This window comes from Pholcus phalangioides, unplaced genomic scaffold (assembly GCF_987345545.1).
Source record: "Pholcus phalangioides strain wild (caught in Gottingen) unplaced genomic scaffold, Ppha-v1.0 ptg000028l_1, whole genome shotgun sequence".
Classification (NCBI taxonomy): Eukaryota; Metazoa; Arthropoda; class Arachnida; order Araneae; family Pholcidae; genus Pholcus; species Pholcus phalangioides.
In genome coordinates this window covers 1,645,032-1,661,550 of record NW_028301618.1, presented here as the reverse complement: position 1 = coordinate 1,661,550, position 16,519 = coordinate 1,645,032, and the positions used below count along the sequence as shown (strand labels likewise).

Genomic DNA, 16,519 nt, shown 5'->3' with positions numbered 1-16,519 from the left:
TGGATATCCATGCAATAACATTGATTTCAACTTTGTATTTAAATCTTCTCAAGCATGAAAATTAATGTCTCCGTATTGTCTTTTGATATTGAACTGCATAAATTCCTATAGTTTAGAATGTTTTAAAATTAATTATAGGCCCGTAAAAAGGACATCGAAAAATTTGCACAGTTTTGATTAAGCATTTTTTGAAGCAGAAACAGGCAGAGATGGGTAACTTGAAGTTCAAGGGGTGAGGGGAGAATCGAAATACCCAGCGCCCCCTTAAAAAAGGAAAAAAAAATATTAATTTCTACGTTTCTTTGTTTGGATTTGTTTCTTTCATGAGTCGCGCAGGAAGTCGCCATATTGGTTAACATGGACACCGTTTGTACGTCCCTCAAAGAAAGAAGGGAGAAATCACGTGATCCAAAAAGGTCTCAATGAAGAAACAGAGCGCCGGGTATTTATAGCTAGTGTTGGATATAGATGATGACTTCCCCCACCCCCAGTTAGGATCTGGTACCACCAGCCATGATCTGAGTAGCCAAGGAGACGGTGCGATAACCACTCAACTCGTGTTGCGCATTTTGAATAATAATGATTATACCTTGTTGACGATTCTGTGGTTTGATGATGACATCAGAATCGTTGGTCTCGTTCACTTTTCGGGTGAAAAGTTAATTTAACGTCCCTGTTTTTTTCTATCCGGAAAAATTCCCGGAAACCATTCAATATATTCCGGGAACTCTCCCAGTAATATATATATTTCTACTTGTGAGTAATCGAATGATGATGACAGGTGTCACAAAGGAAAACGAGACATTCGAGACATAAAAATGGATTTTATTCCATTGATTAATTTTGTTTTTCTTCTTTTCCCGCTCCCAATTCCACAACTAGGTGTGACAAATGGTCGTATCGAACGGCTCTAAATTTTCCCGAAGAGTTCAACGCCTTTCTATATCAGTCATCCATCAAGTCCTCGTGACGAGCACCTCTCACCTGGCACATCAATATTTTTGTTTTTAATATCATTATCAACAGTGCGATAGAGAAACATCCTTACTGAGAGAGGGAAATTTTGAAAATTTGCCCCGTTAATGTCCGATTCCTATAAAAAGGCGATACTCGTGCCACCTGACGGCTGCGATCTCTAACTCTAGTGTGATTCTGCGCCGTTAGATCGCAGCATCAGTTGCATATACTTATTTTCTTTCTTTCAAACCGAGCACAACTCGGGTCTATCACCATTTATGGGCGATTTACTACCTTGTGAGTTGTGCCGGAGGTGTAACTGTGTGTGTACCTACCAGTCTGAGTGCATGTGTAGTGTTGTGTTTCATATTTCAGTGCTGCCATCTATATTTCAAAAGTGAAGTGAGTGATGTGTTATGATTAAATTTGTGGTATTTGTAGATCTGTTGCTCGCAGTGGCGAGACTTTTTAACGGGGAGATCGGCTCGCACTCGTGCCTTGAAGTTGGGAACCACAGAAAACGAACTTCAGCCGACCACTACTATGGCGACGGTGGGGTTCGAACCCGTGTCCTCGCACCGTCACTATGACCACTCGACCACCATAGCGGCATGCTTATTTTCTGAACCGAGGACCATATTTCATCTGGAAAAATGTGGGAAATGAACATCTCTTTAATGAGCAGGCTGACCATATTTCCTAGAGGAAATACGGGAAACTGAGGTTCAAAAACATACAGGAAAACACGGGACATCATCAATTATCGTCCAAAAATTATGCCAAAAGTAAACAAAATTGCCAAATATTGCATATTGGCAACTCGCCGAAAAATCGCCGATGGCGGTAAAGGAAGGACTACTGAAAATATTGCTATGGATCAAAATGAACTCCACGAAATAAAACGTTAGTAATGATGGGCCATTCAATGGGTAAGGGTTTTTGAATTTTTTGACTTTTGATAACAAAAGGGAGGGGGTTTCAATGATGCTTACGTCATCAACCACCCTTCAAAAAATGGCATCTTCTCTGAGAATGCCGAAAAATTTAAAAAAAACCCTCCTAGTTTGTGGGCACCTGAACTAACATTTTTCCCCTATTGATAATGATAAGTCTTCTATAGACCTTCTTCTCTGATAGAACTCTAGATATTACCTTCTCCCCTCCTCCAACGTCCTGCCTTACCTGTAGAGGGGAGGAACTGTTTTCGCCCGCTCAGCGCGTTGTCCTTGAATGATTTGCTGGACTCCCGTGCATAAGCGGATACATGCTCTTCGAACGGGAGCGATGCGGTTCATCGAGGGTGTATGGTGATCGGGGATATTTTCTACTTTCGCCCTGCCGCCTATGCTAATCATGCAATATTTCTTTATTGTCTGTTCACCCCCCTCCCTCTGTACCGCCTCTGTACCTGTATGATGTGGACGAGATAACCAGAGCTGCGATGATTTACGGGACAAGCAAAGAAACTACTACAGTACCCGTGAAAACAATTTTCTTGTACCGCAAATAGTCTGTACGTGGGGGATATTAAAAAAGGAAGCAAGCGTTTGTTGTATCTCTTTACTATTCCCCCTGAAACACATGATCACGCGGGGGGTGTGCTCCAACCTTGCACCTGGCAAAAAAATTGGCAATCACTGGTTAGCACCAGACGGATCCGCAATAATTCCATTAATCTCATTGATTGCCAAATAGAAAGGAATTAATTCAAATTACTCAAATGGTTCTCTATAAGCAACCGTCTTGCCATTGATTGTGATCATAGAGCTTATATTACTGGAGGGAGTATGACGTCAGCGGTCTCCGCCTTGGCAGTGATGAGAACGGTGTCCCCCAACATCTTTCGTCGGAAGATCACGTGACTCGGTGCAAACAAACACGATCCCTCATAGAGATCAATGTTGAAAATGCTGATTTTAGCATAGAAATGCGGAAATTTAGTGGGGGTTTTCCGCCGCATCAATAATTTTAAAAATTGAATTGAATTTTCGATTTTCGAAATATTGAGTTCGCTTAGAAATACGAAGCCTAGAAAATTAAATATAAAATAATGAGCCCGACCTACTTTTGAGGTGGATGTCCATGCAATAACATTAATTTCAGCTTTTTATTTACACTGAAGAGCCACAAAAACTGGTACACCTGCCTAATATCGTGTAGGGAGCACGCAGAAGTGCCGCAACACGACGTGGCATGGACTCGACTAATGTCTGAAGTAGTGCTGGAGGTAAATGACACCATGAATCCTGCAGGGCTGGCCAAAAATCCGTAGGAGTAAGAGGGGGTGGAGATCTCTTCTGAACAGCACGTTGCAAGGCATCCCAGATATGTTCAATAACGTTCATGTCTGGGGATTTTGATGGCCAGCGGAATAGTCTAAAGTCAGAAGAGTGTTCCTGGAGCCACTTTGTAGCAATTCTGGACGTGTGGGGTGTCGCATAGTCCTACTGAAATTGTCCAAGTCCGTCGGAATGCACAATGGACGTGAATGGGTGCAGGTGATCAGATAGGATGCTTACGTACCTGTCACCTGTCAGAGTCGTATCAAGACGTATGAGGGGTCCCATATCACGCCAACTGCACAGGCCCCATACCATCACAGAGCCTCCACCAGCTTGAACAGTCCCCTGTTGACATGTAGGGTCCATGGATTCATGAGGTTGTCTCCATACCCGTATACGTCCATCAGCTCGAAGCAATCGGAACCGAGACTCGTCAGACCAGGCAACGTGTTTCCAGTCCTCAACAGTCCGATGTCGGTGTTGTCGGGCCTAGGCGAGGCTTTGTGTCGTGCAGTCATCAAGGGTACACGAGTGGGCCATCGGCTTCGAAAGCCCATATCGGTGATGTTTCGTTGAATGGTTCGCACGCTGACACTTGTTGATGGCCCAGCATTGAAATCTGCAGCAATTTGCGGAAGGGTTGCACGTCTGTCACGTTTAATGATTCTCGTCAGTCGTCCCGTTCTTGCATGATCTTTTTCCGGCCGCAGCGATGTCGTAGATTTAATTTTGTACCGGATTCCCGATATTCACGGTACAATCGTGAAATGGTCGTACGTGAAAATCCAAATCTCATCGCTACCTCGGAGATGCTATGTCCCATCTCTCGTGCGCCGACTATAACACCACGTTCAAACTCACTTAAATCTCAATAATCTGCCATTGTAGCAGCAGTAACCGATCTAACAACTATGCCAGACACTTGTTGTGTTTTTTTTTTTAAACCGAGCACAACTCAGGTCTATCGCCATAGGCAATTTTCTACCTAGTGAGTTGTGCCGGAAGTGTAATTGTGTGTACCTAACAGTCTGAGTGCGTATCTGAGCGTGAAATGAGTGATGTGTCGTGACTGAATATTTGTACTGTTTGTAGGTCTGTTACTCTCTGTGGCGAGACTTTTCAATGGGGAGATCGGCTCGCATTTGCGCCTCGAAGTTGGGAACCACAGAAAACCAACTTCAGCCGACCACCACTGTGGCGACGGTGGGGCTCGAACCCGGGTCCCCGCGATGCGAGTCCGTCACTATGACCACTCGACCACCACAGCGGCACTTGTTGTGTTATATAGGCGTTGCCGACCGCAACGCCATACTCTGATTGGTTCCATATCTCTTTATTTGCATACGCATGCCTGTACCAGTTTTTTTGGCTCTTCAGTTTATATCTTCTCAAGCACGAAAATGAGAATTAATGTCTCCGTATCGTCTTATATTATCATCAATCCATACAGTATAGGGAGTTTTGAAATTAATTATGTGTGGGCCCCCATAGAAATTACATTGAAGAAATTCCGCAGCTTTGATCAAGCATTTTTTTGAAGCAAAAGCAGGCAGATCGATTCATTTCTATGTTTCTTTAATTTAGATTTGTTCCTTTTGATGAGTCGCATGTGCCATTCCTTTCATGAGAGCAATTAAAGATAATTCCAGAATTAATGAAAGAGATACTTTCAGCATTGACGGAATTGATAATTTCGAAATTAATGAAAGTCATAATTCCGGCATCAATGATAGATAATTCCAGAATAAATGAAAGAAAAATTCTAGTTTTAATGAACCAGATTTCAGTTCCAAAATAATTCAAGAATTAATGAAGGAAAATTCAAGAATTGATGAAAGAAATTTTTCAGCATTAATGAAAGAAATTATTCCGGTATTAATAAAAAATAAATAATTCTATATTTTTTCATCTTTAGATGAGCTCCCAAATCCTTTTTTTAATCTTTAAAACGCAACATTAAGAGACCGAACTGTACATTTCTATGGGCAAACGAACTTTGTATTCACCGAGTCACGTGGTTTCCTTGCATTTGATGTCTACGCCGTCGTGGCGGCTTGATGCTCCCTCCAGTAAATATAATCTCGATGATTGTGATCAACATCTCACTGGAACGTAGAGAAACCATGATGAGGAAGACGAGCGCTCAATGCTCGGTACTTCGCACCAACTAGCAAACGGCGACCGTTGCTGTGCACCTCTCCTGAAAAAGACCGGAAAAAAGTCTGCAAGACGGCAAATGCCGTCGTAGGCGCAACCATTGCGTACGGCAGCGACGGCAAATGCCGTCGCAACCAGTTGACTGGTTAAAGCTTAACTTAAGCCAGTAGTTAATGAATTTGAAACACGAGCTACGAATAAGTCTGGACGAACAAAATTACGTGAAAATACGGGACGTATGGTCACATTTCTACACTTTTTTTTATTTTATCTTTTGGGCGACAATTTTTCAGAAATTTTTCCTGACTTTAAAGTGCTTATTTCCCGTATTTTCCTCGGTGAAACAGCGTCACCTATCCATTTTCGACGATGCTTTCCTATGTGATTATGATTCCTAACGATGTTCTCTACCTCCCCTAAAGGGCGCGGTAGGGTCAAGGTCGATAAGATACTCGCCTAAAGTACCAAGGGATGTTTATAGGTATCGCGAGTTCGGTACCCGGTTCGTCCTTGTCAGAAAACTTCCCTGACACGGGGGTACAACAGAAACAGCGACATGGCCGCAGAAAAAATTGCTACCCCCATCGAGGGGTTAGCGCACCAACCTCTTGATGAGTATAAAAAACAAGCCTGCCGTTCAGAATCGGCAATAGATTGTAGGTCCCGCTCTAATTAGCCCTCGTGTGCAGAAAATGACCGTGGTGCGACAAAAATGATCCAATGACTTCCCCTAAAAGTTTGTACGTTGAGTTTTGAGTCACCCTGTGTACGGTATAGGGTCACCCATATCATTACTATAAAGTAAACCAAGCAGTTTTGCTCAACCTTTAGGAGTGTGCGAGCCGTTTCATCGCTTTTAAAATGTTGTCGAAACCATTTAAGTGATCTGGAACAGCGCCGCAGGTTCGTTCAGTGATGTGTCAATGTCCCGCGGATCACTCAAGTAAAGTGCAACTGTGTCGCTGGTCACTCAAGTGATCTGTAAACATGCCGCGGATAACTTACGCGATCTGTAAATGTGCCACGGTCCGCTTAAGTTCTGTGGAACTATATCGCAGTTCACTTTTGTTTGCCGTTTCTTCTTCATATCATCAAGTATGTTGGAGTTGCAAAGACATTGGGTTTACGTTTTACCCAGGGCCGTCATTTCAACTTTTTCCAGGAGGCGGGGGCAAAGAACGTGTACTCTGAATGTATTTATAATTTAATATATATATACCATTTTTAGTGTATTTTCAAAAGCCAGGGGCCCTGACCCGCCCAAATGACGAGCCTGGCTTTACCCGAGGACACACGTGATGCCCTTAGAATGACACTTATCATGCCCCCCCCCCCCGTCATACCAGAGCAGGGCGTCTAGGCTGAAATTTTTAACAGACACCAAACCAGGATCTCTCACGCCCTTCATTATCGCCTCTGAAATAAATTTATCACGTAAAACAAAAAAAAAAACAACCGGACTTATCCCGGGTCGTCCCCGTCGAGCGTGGGAGTGGCAATGCCCTGGCTATACATTTTCACTGTACGGCAGTGTTTCTCAAAGTGTGCATTGCCAAACTTTGTCAGGGAAGTCTCGCGGAGGGCTGGAGATATTGATTTGTGATCCTATTTTTTGAAGTGGTTCTTTAAGAGTCAAAATATCTACTAAACTGTTTCAGGGAGTCGTAGGTGAACAAGGGAGCCAAGGATAACAGAAGTTTGAGAACCACTGCTAGACGGTAATATAAATGTCTATGGTCGTCTCTGAAGTGTCATGTATTACCTACCTCTCCATGCACTGCCTAATAGACAAAATTACAGTCATTACTCGAACTTGTGCGAGTTGCCAGAAGTTTATTGGGGGACCTCGAAATAATTTTGTGATCGGAAATAATTGGTCATTCCTAGACTGGCCATATTTGCTCGAGGAAAATATGGGAAATTTGGCTTCCAAATACGGGAAAATTCAGGACATCGCTAATTGTCGCCAAAAATGATTTCAAAAGTAAACAAAGTTGCCAACTCTTGCTAAAATCACAGAGAAGTTGCCAATCGCAGGAAATGAAGCTATACTGCAAATTGCAGTCAATTGAAAAAAAAACCGATACACATATACAAATAATTATACAAATACAACGCCACAACAGGCAAATTGCCCAACGAGGTGGCTGACTTGAGAACATCATGGATCCCCGAGCCATTTTTTGGAGGCCCTACCTACTACTGCTACACCACACATACACCCCCCCCCCCGCGGAACCCCCCAACTAACCCCCAACGAATCGGTACATGCGGGAATGTGCGTGTACGTGTAGTGCAACCTGACGTAAAGTTTGTTTCTGTGTAATGCTTGTTATGTGTAGTGCTGTCATCTGCCCCCAGTTTTTCTAACTATGAGTGAAGTGTTATGGTTGAATGATTTACCGTTGTAGGACTGTTGCTCTCTGTGGCGAGACTTTTTAACGGGGAGATCGGCTCGCATTTGCGCCTTGAAGTTGGGAACCACAGAAAACCAACTTCAGCCGACCGCCACTGTGGGGTTCGAACCCGGTAAGATGAATGTTCTTTATTTTTTAAAACACAAAAAAAGTGATTTTTTTTTGTGTTTTTCTTGTATTTGCCTTATTCGTTGGCATCTTCTTAATATTCTTGGGCAGAGTTGACCAACTCTTCCACGAATATTCTTATTTGTAGTCGTGATTATCATAATGCAATTTCAGAGTTGGGAAGATAATTTTAATGGCTGGTTTGGAGAATAAATTTGAGAAAAAAAAAATCAAGTTTGCTTCGCTAAAAATGCGTGAAAAACCGGGTCATTTTTGAAAAAAAATCGGGACAACTAGAAAGACAGAAAAAACCCGAACTGTCCCAGGAAATACGGGACATATTTTCACACTAGTCATACCAAAAAAAAAAATACAACTTTTTTTTACCGAAATTCGGTCTGAATCTCATGGAAAAATTATATTAGTGTTTCCTACACAGAAGACTGAGTAAGTAAGATTAAATAATTCCGGTAAATAATGTTCAGGTTCATAATTATTACGAGCATTTCATAGGCAAACATCTCAATGTGCAAAAAAAAAATTACTTTGTCATCACCGCGTTAGTTGTCTTAAATTTCCATACTAGATGGAAGCACCAGCACTATAGATCCAGCAGCAGAAAATTTCTCTTCGGCTGTCGTCTGCTTTTTTTTCAAGATCCTTTGCATTAACGTCTCCTCATCAGCCGAAAAATTAACCGAACTTGCTATCCAGTTCAGTTTGTGGGCTTTACTTGTAGGGAACTCAAAAGAATGAAAAACTCTGCTTTATTGATGTGAACTCTATCATCACCGCTTTAATCGTTTTTAATTCGAATAGTAGATGGCAGCACAAATACTATATATTGAACAACGAAAAGTCTTTTCAACTTGGTCGTCTGCTTTTCTTACTTCGGGCATCTCCTCAACTACCATAAAATTAACCGAACTTGCTATCCAGTTCAGTTTGTCAGCTTTGCTTGTGAGGAACTGAACTGAATGAAAAATTATGCTTTCTTGATCCGTACTTGATAATCACTGCATGAGTCGTCTTTAATTTTGAAACTAGATGGCGGCACGAACACTACAAATCAAAGAGCATGAAATTTCTCTTCAGTTGTCCTGTTTTTTTTTAAGACAAAGCCATAATTAGGAGAATCTCGTTCATTCTGAAATAGTTTTTTCACTGATTTATGAATTTCATTAATTCTGAAATTATTTCTTCATTGATTATGTATTTCATAATTGGGAAATCTCGCTACAACGATACTCGATATGACGGTAAATCTCGCTACAACGATACTCGATGTAACGGTAAATCTCTCTACAACGATATTTTTTTCAAATCTTGTCTGAAAATGCCTATAGTCTAATGTTAAACTAACCTTCTTGATATAAAGATATAATCCCCTTAAAACGATATTTTTTCTTCGTCAGCAGAGTATCGTTATATGAAAGTTTCCCTGTAGTTCCGAAATTACTTTTTTATCCATCAAATATGGCTTACAGGAAGTGCCGTCTCAGCGCAAGGGCCCACCCAGGCACGGCCCGGGGACCTCAAGAGAAGAGGGGGGGGGCTCAAAAAAATGAGAAATAGTTAAATTTTTTTCGAGAATTTCCCAGGTTGGGCCTCAGAAGAAAATGACTTGGCCCAGGAGCCCATCATGCTCTTAAGACAGCCCTGCTTACAGGCCTGGCACCAGGATGTGTGGGGCATGAGTCAATTATATACTGAAATTTAATCCGATGATGCAGCCCTTTGTTACTTGCTCAAGTTCCGGCCCTGGGTATATTACGTTTGTAGTGTACAATAAGCTACCTATTGTATTAATAACGTTTGTTCTGGTGCAACCTGCGGCATCTCCTAGAGAACTATAAGTAAAACCTATAGGATATGCGGCTGGCAATGCGACCATCAGAGTCATATACCGTGGCTCACTACCTCAAACCTAATTTTGTAAAAATGAACTAGGCAGGACATTTACAGATCACTTAAGTTACCCGCGGCACGGAACCAGAGCACTTAAACAGCCCGCGGTGCAGTTCCATATCTCTTAAGCGGCCCACGCCACATTTCCTCATAGCTAAAAGTGCCACCCCACAGATCCTGGATCACTTAAGTGATCCGGAATTATTTACGGACCACTTGAGTGACCCTTGGCAAAGTTCCAGAACAGAGTGATCCGCGTTGCAGCTCTACATCACTCAAATTACTCTCGGCACAGTTACAGATAGCTCAAGTGACCCGTTTGCATATTTATAGATCATTTGAGTGCCCTGCAGCAAAGTTTCAGAACACTTAAACGGCCCTCATAACATTTCTACATGATTTAAGTGGCCCACGGCACAGTTCCACATCATTCAAGTGGTCCATACAGCATTTCTACATGACTTGAATGGCTCACGGCATAGTTCTATATCACTCAAACAGCCCGTATAACATTTCTACATCACTCAAGAGGCCCACGGCAAAGCTCCACACAACTCAAGTGGCCCAAGCAACATTTCTACATGGCTCAAGTGGCCCACGTAACATTTATACTGAACTTAAGTGGCTCGCGAGTAGTACTCTCGCGGCACAGATCCACATCACTCAAGCTGCCGACGTAGCGTTTGTATATCATTTAAAGGAGCCGCGGCACACTCCCAGATCATTTAAATGACGTGTGGAACAGTTCCAGAGCCCTTAAGCGGCCCGCAGTCCATCTCCAGTTCGCTCAAGTGATCCGTGGGACATTCACAGATAACTTGAGTGGCCCGCGGTGCATCTGCATATCACTCAAATATCCCCAGGGCATATTTATATATGATTTACGCGACCTACTACACACTTCCAGAGCACCCAAGTGGCCCGCGATGCAGCCTGGCATGACTTATCTTACCCCCGGGCACATTTCCAAATCGCTCAACAGGCCCACGCCCCGTAAAAATCATTACTTAAGTGACCCGCGGCACCAGATCAACTAAGTGACCCGTGACACATTTAGAGATCATTTAAGCGGCCTCTGAGGCATGTTTTCACACCACGGAAGCGGCACGCACTCTCCTAAAGTTTGAACGCCCTTAACCTATGAGGTCGTGACCCAGCGCTGGTATTTCAGAGTATAGGCCACTGCAAAGATATGTTGGCGTGCAAAAAGTATCAAAAAATCACCAGAAGCGTCAAGAGTTTCAAATCGTTTTTTGATGCATTTTTTTTACATTTATTATCAGAAAAAGAAATTAAAAGCTCCCAAAAAATGCAAATCAGCACATATTCAAAAATATCGTTTGCGCACGCGTACACACACACACACACACACACACGTGGGTGCAATCTTGTCTTTTGTCCAATGACATCATTCAACATGACCGGCAACATTTAGAAAAAAGGCAATCAATCGATGACCATCAATCACAATTTCCGTTCAGTTTTTTCGTTGAACTCGAGATTCGCTCTTTGCTTTAGTAACGAAATACATACAGATGGAGAAATTGGCGTCTTTGAACCTATTTCAAGAGTGCGTTTGGCACCAAAATCCGATTCTTCAATAATTTGGCGCCTCCCCGACCACGGACGATGACATCATCGCCATGAACCCAGTTGTCATCATGACTCATTGATCAAGGATTCCCCCCCAATTATTGAGCGGGGCACGCCGAAACGCTGACCATTCGAATCCGGCGCTCATTTAGCTTGTCAGACTGATTTGTGCGTCAATTTGGCGCTCATTTATCTGATCGGTCTGATTTATTTGTCAATTTAGAGCTCATTTAGCTTGATCGGCCGGATTTTTTTTTTGTCAACTTGGTGCTCATTTAGCTGACCAGGACTAATTTTTTGTCTATTTGGCGCTTATTTAGATCATCGGTATGATTTTTTTGTCAATTTGGCGCTTATTTAGATCATCGGTATGATTTTTTTTGTCAATTTTGTGCTCATTGATCTCAGCATCTCAGCGGTATCATTTTTTTATGTCAATTTGGCGCTCATTTAGCTGATCAGTCTGTTTTTTAATCAATTTGGCGCTATTTTTCCCTCGATATAAGACACAGTCTTCCGATTTGGCGGTAATTTTGGCCAGTTCTTAGAAAAATTAGACCACCATTATATCTAGTTTGGCATCATTTGGATTATTACTATATGCGCTTGAATTTTTTACAAAGTCAGTTTGGCATGGTTTTTAGCTGATCATTAATTACATTGTCGAAGTTGATTTATTTCGCATTGGAATTTATTTAGCTGATCATCATTGTGTATATGCAGTCGAATTCTTTTTCAGGTGATCATATATGCGGTCTGATTTCCTTCATAGAATTTCTTTTAGCCGATCATCACTATTGTTTGAGGTCTGACTTTTCTCACATTAGAATTTATTTTATATTATTACATTAATTGTATAGATATATTAATTTATAGAGCACATTATTTGCGGTGTAACTTTCTCACAATGGATCGTTTTAGCCGATAATCGCTATTTGCGGTCTAATGATTTCAAATTGAATTTTTTTAGCATATCATCGCAATATAAGGTCTGATTTCTTCCTAATTGAAATTTTTCAGCCGATCATCACAATGTAAAGTCTGATATTTTTCATACTGGATTTTTTAGCCGATCATAGTTACTTGCGGTCTGATTATTTTCCCCAATTGAATTTTTTTAGCCGATCATTATTTACGGTCTAATTTTTTTTCCAGTTGGATTTTTATTTTTAGCCGATCATCATTAGTTGCTGTCTCATTTTTTTTTTCAACTGAATGTTCTGGCCGATCATCACAATGTAAGGTCGGATATTTCTCACACTGGAATTTTCAAGCCGATCATCATCTCACTTGCGGTCGGATTTTTCCCAATTAAATATTTTTAGCAGATCATCGCAATATAAGGTCTGATTTCTTTATAATTGAAATTTTTTAGCCTATCATCACAATGTAAGGCTTGATATTTTTCATGCTGGAATTTTTTAGCCGATCATCATTTTACTTGCGGTCCGATTTTTTTTCCATTTGAATTTTTTTCAGCCGATCATTATTCACTGTCTAATTTTTTTTTATTTTTAGCCGATCATCATTAGTTGCTGTCTCATTTTTTTTCTCAACTGAATGTTCTGGCCGATCATCATAATGTAAGGTCGGATATTTCTCACACTGGAATTTTCAGGCCGATCATCATCTCACTTGCTTGCGGTCTGATTTTTTTTTCCAATTGAATTTTTTTTAGCCGATCATCCTTATTTGCGGTCTGATTCCTCCCAATTAAATTTTTTTAGCAGATCATCGCAATATAAGGTCTGATTTCTTTATAATTGAAATTTTTTAGCCTATCATCACAATGTAAGGCTTGATATTTTTCATACTGGAATTTTTTAGCCGATCATCATTATTGCGGTCTGATTTTTTTCCCCCAATTAAATTTTTTTAGCAGATCATCGCAATATAGGGTGGGATTTATTTCTGATTGAAATTTTTCAGCCGATCATCTCATTGTAAGGTCTGATATTTTTCATACTGGAATTTTTTAGCCGATCATCATTATTTATGGTCTGATTTTTTCCCAATTTAATTTTTTTAGCCGATTCTCGCATTATGAGGTACGATTTTCTTCACACTGGAGTTTTCTAGCAGATCACGATTATTTGCTGCCTGACTTTATTCTCACATTTGAAATTTTTTAGTCGATCGGCATCACAGCATAAGGCCTGACTTCTTTCCAATTGATTTTTATCTAGCTGATCACATAATTGCTTGATATCTGAGTTTTTTTGCTAATTGAATGTTATTTAACCGAGCATCATTATTTGTGCGCTCTGAATTTTTAACTATAGAATCTTTTAGCCGATCATCATTATTCGTGGTCTTTTCCACAATGGAACTTTATTGCCGATAATCTTTATTTGCGGTCTTTTTTTTTTCACAAGCTGGTCATTATTGTCAGCGGAAATTTTTTTAGCCGATTATTATCGATCACTATTTGGGGTCTGGTTTTCTTTTTCACCTAATAGAATTTTTTAGCCGATCACGTATCACAACTTAAGGTCTAATTCTTTCCCCAATGGAAATTTTTAGCCAATCATCAATCACTCTATTTGCGATCTGACTTTTTTTAGCCGATCATCACTATATGGTTTTCTTCGCATTGGGATTTTTTAAACGCTCATCATTATTTATGGTCAGATATTTTTCAGTTCATACGGTATGACGTTTTTCCAGCTGATAGTCATTATTTAAGAGGTCGGATTTTTTCCAGTTATTTACTCTGTGTAATCAATTACTTCCCAATTTAGTGCTGTTTTCAGCCCGTCATTGCAGGCTTTGAAGATAATGAATTAGATGATCTATTTTGCGACAAGTGAATTTCTGGCTCTCCCGTGTTTTTTGGACGGCAAATACACTCTTGGCACTTCAAAACGCACGTATTTCTCAGGACATTCAACACAGAACGTGGAGGTCTGAGAACCGGGACTCGAACCTCATAATAACTGTATATAATAAAGTTCACAATCGCACTTTGTTGTTATTGTTTGTTCGTGTTCATGTACAGATGTTGCGTCGCATGCTGTGGCCGACGTAATGGAGTTTGTCCGGTACAGAACTGTGACGCTTGTGATTCGAAACCTGCGGAAAGAAAAGACCATTAAGAGACGTGTAAATTTCAGCGTCATCAACACGTAGTTAGCGTTACTCGCCAACTAACAAAGATTCAAAATTCCACTTTGGCGATAAATTCATAGACGCAGTGGTGGCACATGGCAATACATTTTCCTTTTCACACTCTTTTTTTCGATTATCACCATTTACGATCGGATTTTTTATAAATGGATATTTTTAGGACGATCATCATAGTATAGTATAGTATAGAAACGAGCACGCCCAGGCTCTGTCGCTTTCGCGATATAAGCTCATTGATCGTGAGATCGTGGGCGTGCCGGAAAAAAAACTCAAGCCGGCCGGGACCAACATCCACACCCCCACACCCAGGGCAAATCACCGCTCGACAAGCCAGGACAGTACCGCGGGCGCAATCCCCCCTCAGCCCCGCCGACGCGGCCCACAACGCCCCGCGAAGGGAGACTCCCGACCATGACGATCATCATACGCAGCCTGACTTTTTCACCATTGAGACTTTTTGGCCGATCATTACATTTACAGTCTTATTTTTCACAATTGAATTTTTTAGCCGATCATCACTTTTGCGGTCTGATTTTTTTTATAACTGAATCTTTTTAGCCGATCTTATGCTGCTTGATTTTCCAGACTGGGACTTTTTATCCGATCACTATTATTTGAGGTCTGATTTTTTTATGACTGGAATTTTTTTAGCCGATCATCATATGCGGTCTGGTTTTTTTTTCGCATTAAAATTTTTTAGCCCATCATCACTATTTAATGTTTTTCACATTCAGGTTTTTAGCCGGTCATCACTATTTAATGTTTTTCACATTCAGGTTTTTAGCCGGTCATCACTATTTAATGTTTTTCACATTCAGGTTTTTAGCCGGTCATCACTATTTACGGTCTGACCAACATTTACCCATCATTATTTACAGACTGTTTTTTTTTCATTGAATTTATTTTAGCTTATTATTATATGTAATCTAACGTTTTCACATTGGAATTTATTAGCCGATCATCACTATTTACTTGCACTAGCCTGGAGAACGAAAGATTTCGGCCGCTGTGGTGGTCGAGTGGTTATAGTGACGGACTCGCGATGCGAGGATCCGGGTTCGAACCCCACAGTGGTGGTCGGCTGAAGTTGGTTTTCTGTGGTTCCCAACTTCAAGGCGCAAATGCGAGCCGATCTCCCCGTTAAAAAGTCTCGCCACAGAGGGCACAACAGTCCTACAACGATAAATCATTCAATCATAACACTTCACTCATAGTTAGAAAAACTGGTGGCAGATGGCAGCACTACACATAACAAGCATGACAGGGAAACAAAAAACTTCACGTCAGGTTTCACTACACGTACACGCACATTCCCGCATGTACCGATTCGTAGGGGGTTTTCACCGACTGATTTTTTTTCTCATTGAAATTTATAAGCCAACCATCACTATTGGTCTCAATTATCACCATCGCACTTGGTTTTAACTTTTTCCGATCATCAATCACTAAATTTTATTTGCCTCGCAATATTTAGTGATCATCAAGCACTATATGTGGTATTAATTTTTTTTTTCACATTGCATTTCATAAGCCAATCATCACTGCATCCTAGACATCTTTACATTTCAGATATCGAAGAAAACTTACGTTTTCGAGTAATTTGTTGACTATCTCCGAGAATAGAGGCCTGTTCTGAGGTGTCTGTGACCAACATTTACGAATCAGGGACTGGAAGACAAGACATGGGGAAAACTATTTTAACATAGGATTCATCGAAAGTAATCGAATCATTAGATTTCGTGATACGATACCGGGAAAAAGTAAGTATTGAGTAAAAACCTTACCTTAAGGCCGTTGATGAACCGGAAATGTTCAAGGCTGGCCCTTTTACCCGTTGCTATTTTCCATATCACAGCATGAACGGGTTGATCATGGAATGGGAAACGTTCCGCGAGTAACTCGTACAACAACGAACTGCAAAAAGAAGAGCAACAGAATTGCATTCCCATCATACGATCATGTTCTAAATTT

The 16,519-nt window shown here is 41.0% G+C and overlaps 1 protein-coding gene across 1 annotated transcript in view; it reads right to left on the bottom strand.

The window, feature by feature from the left end:
* Positions 1–12,582: 12,582 nt before the first annotated feature.
* LOC149067721 (uncharacterized) overlaps positions 12,583–16,519 on the bottom strand; it is a 40,799-nt gene continuing 36,862 nt past the window's right edge. Inside the window, exons 13-15 of the mRNA XM_089252212.1 lie at positions 16,333–16,462; positions 16,136–16,216; positions 12,583–14,494 (exon numbers count right to left, since the gene is read on the bottom strand). Of these exons, the coding sequence (XP_089108338.1) occupies positions 14,411–14,494; positions 16,136–16,216; positions 16,333–16,462 (295 nt within the window). The 3' untranslated portion in view covers positions 12,583–14,410. The remainder of the gene's footprint in view (positions 14,495–16,135; positions 16,217–16,332; positions 16,463–16,519) is intronic.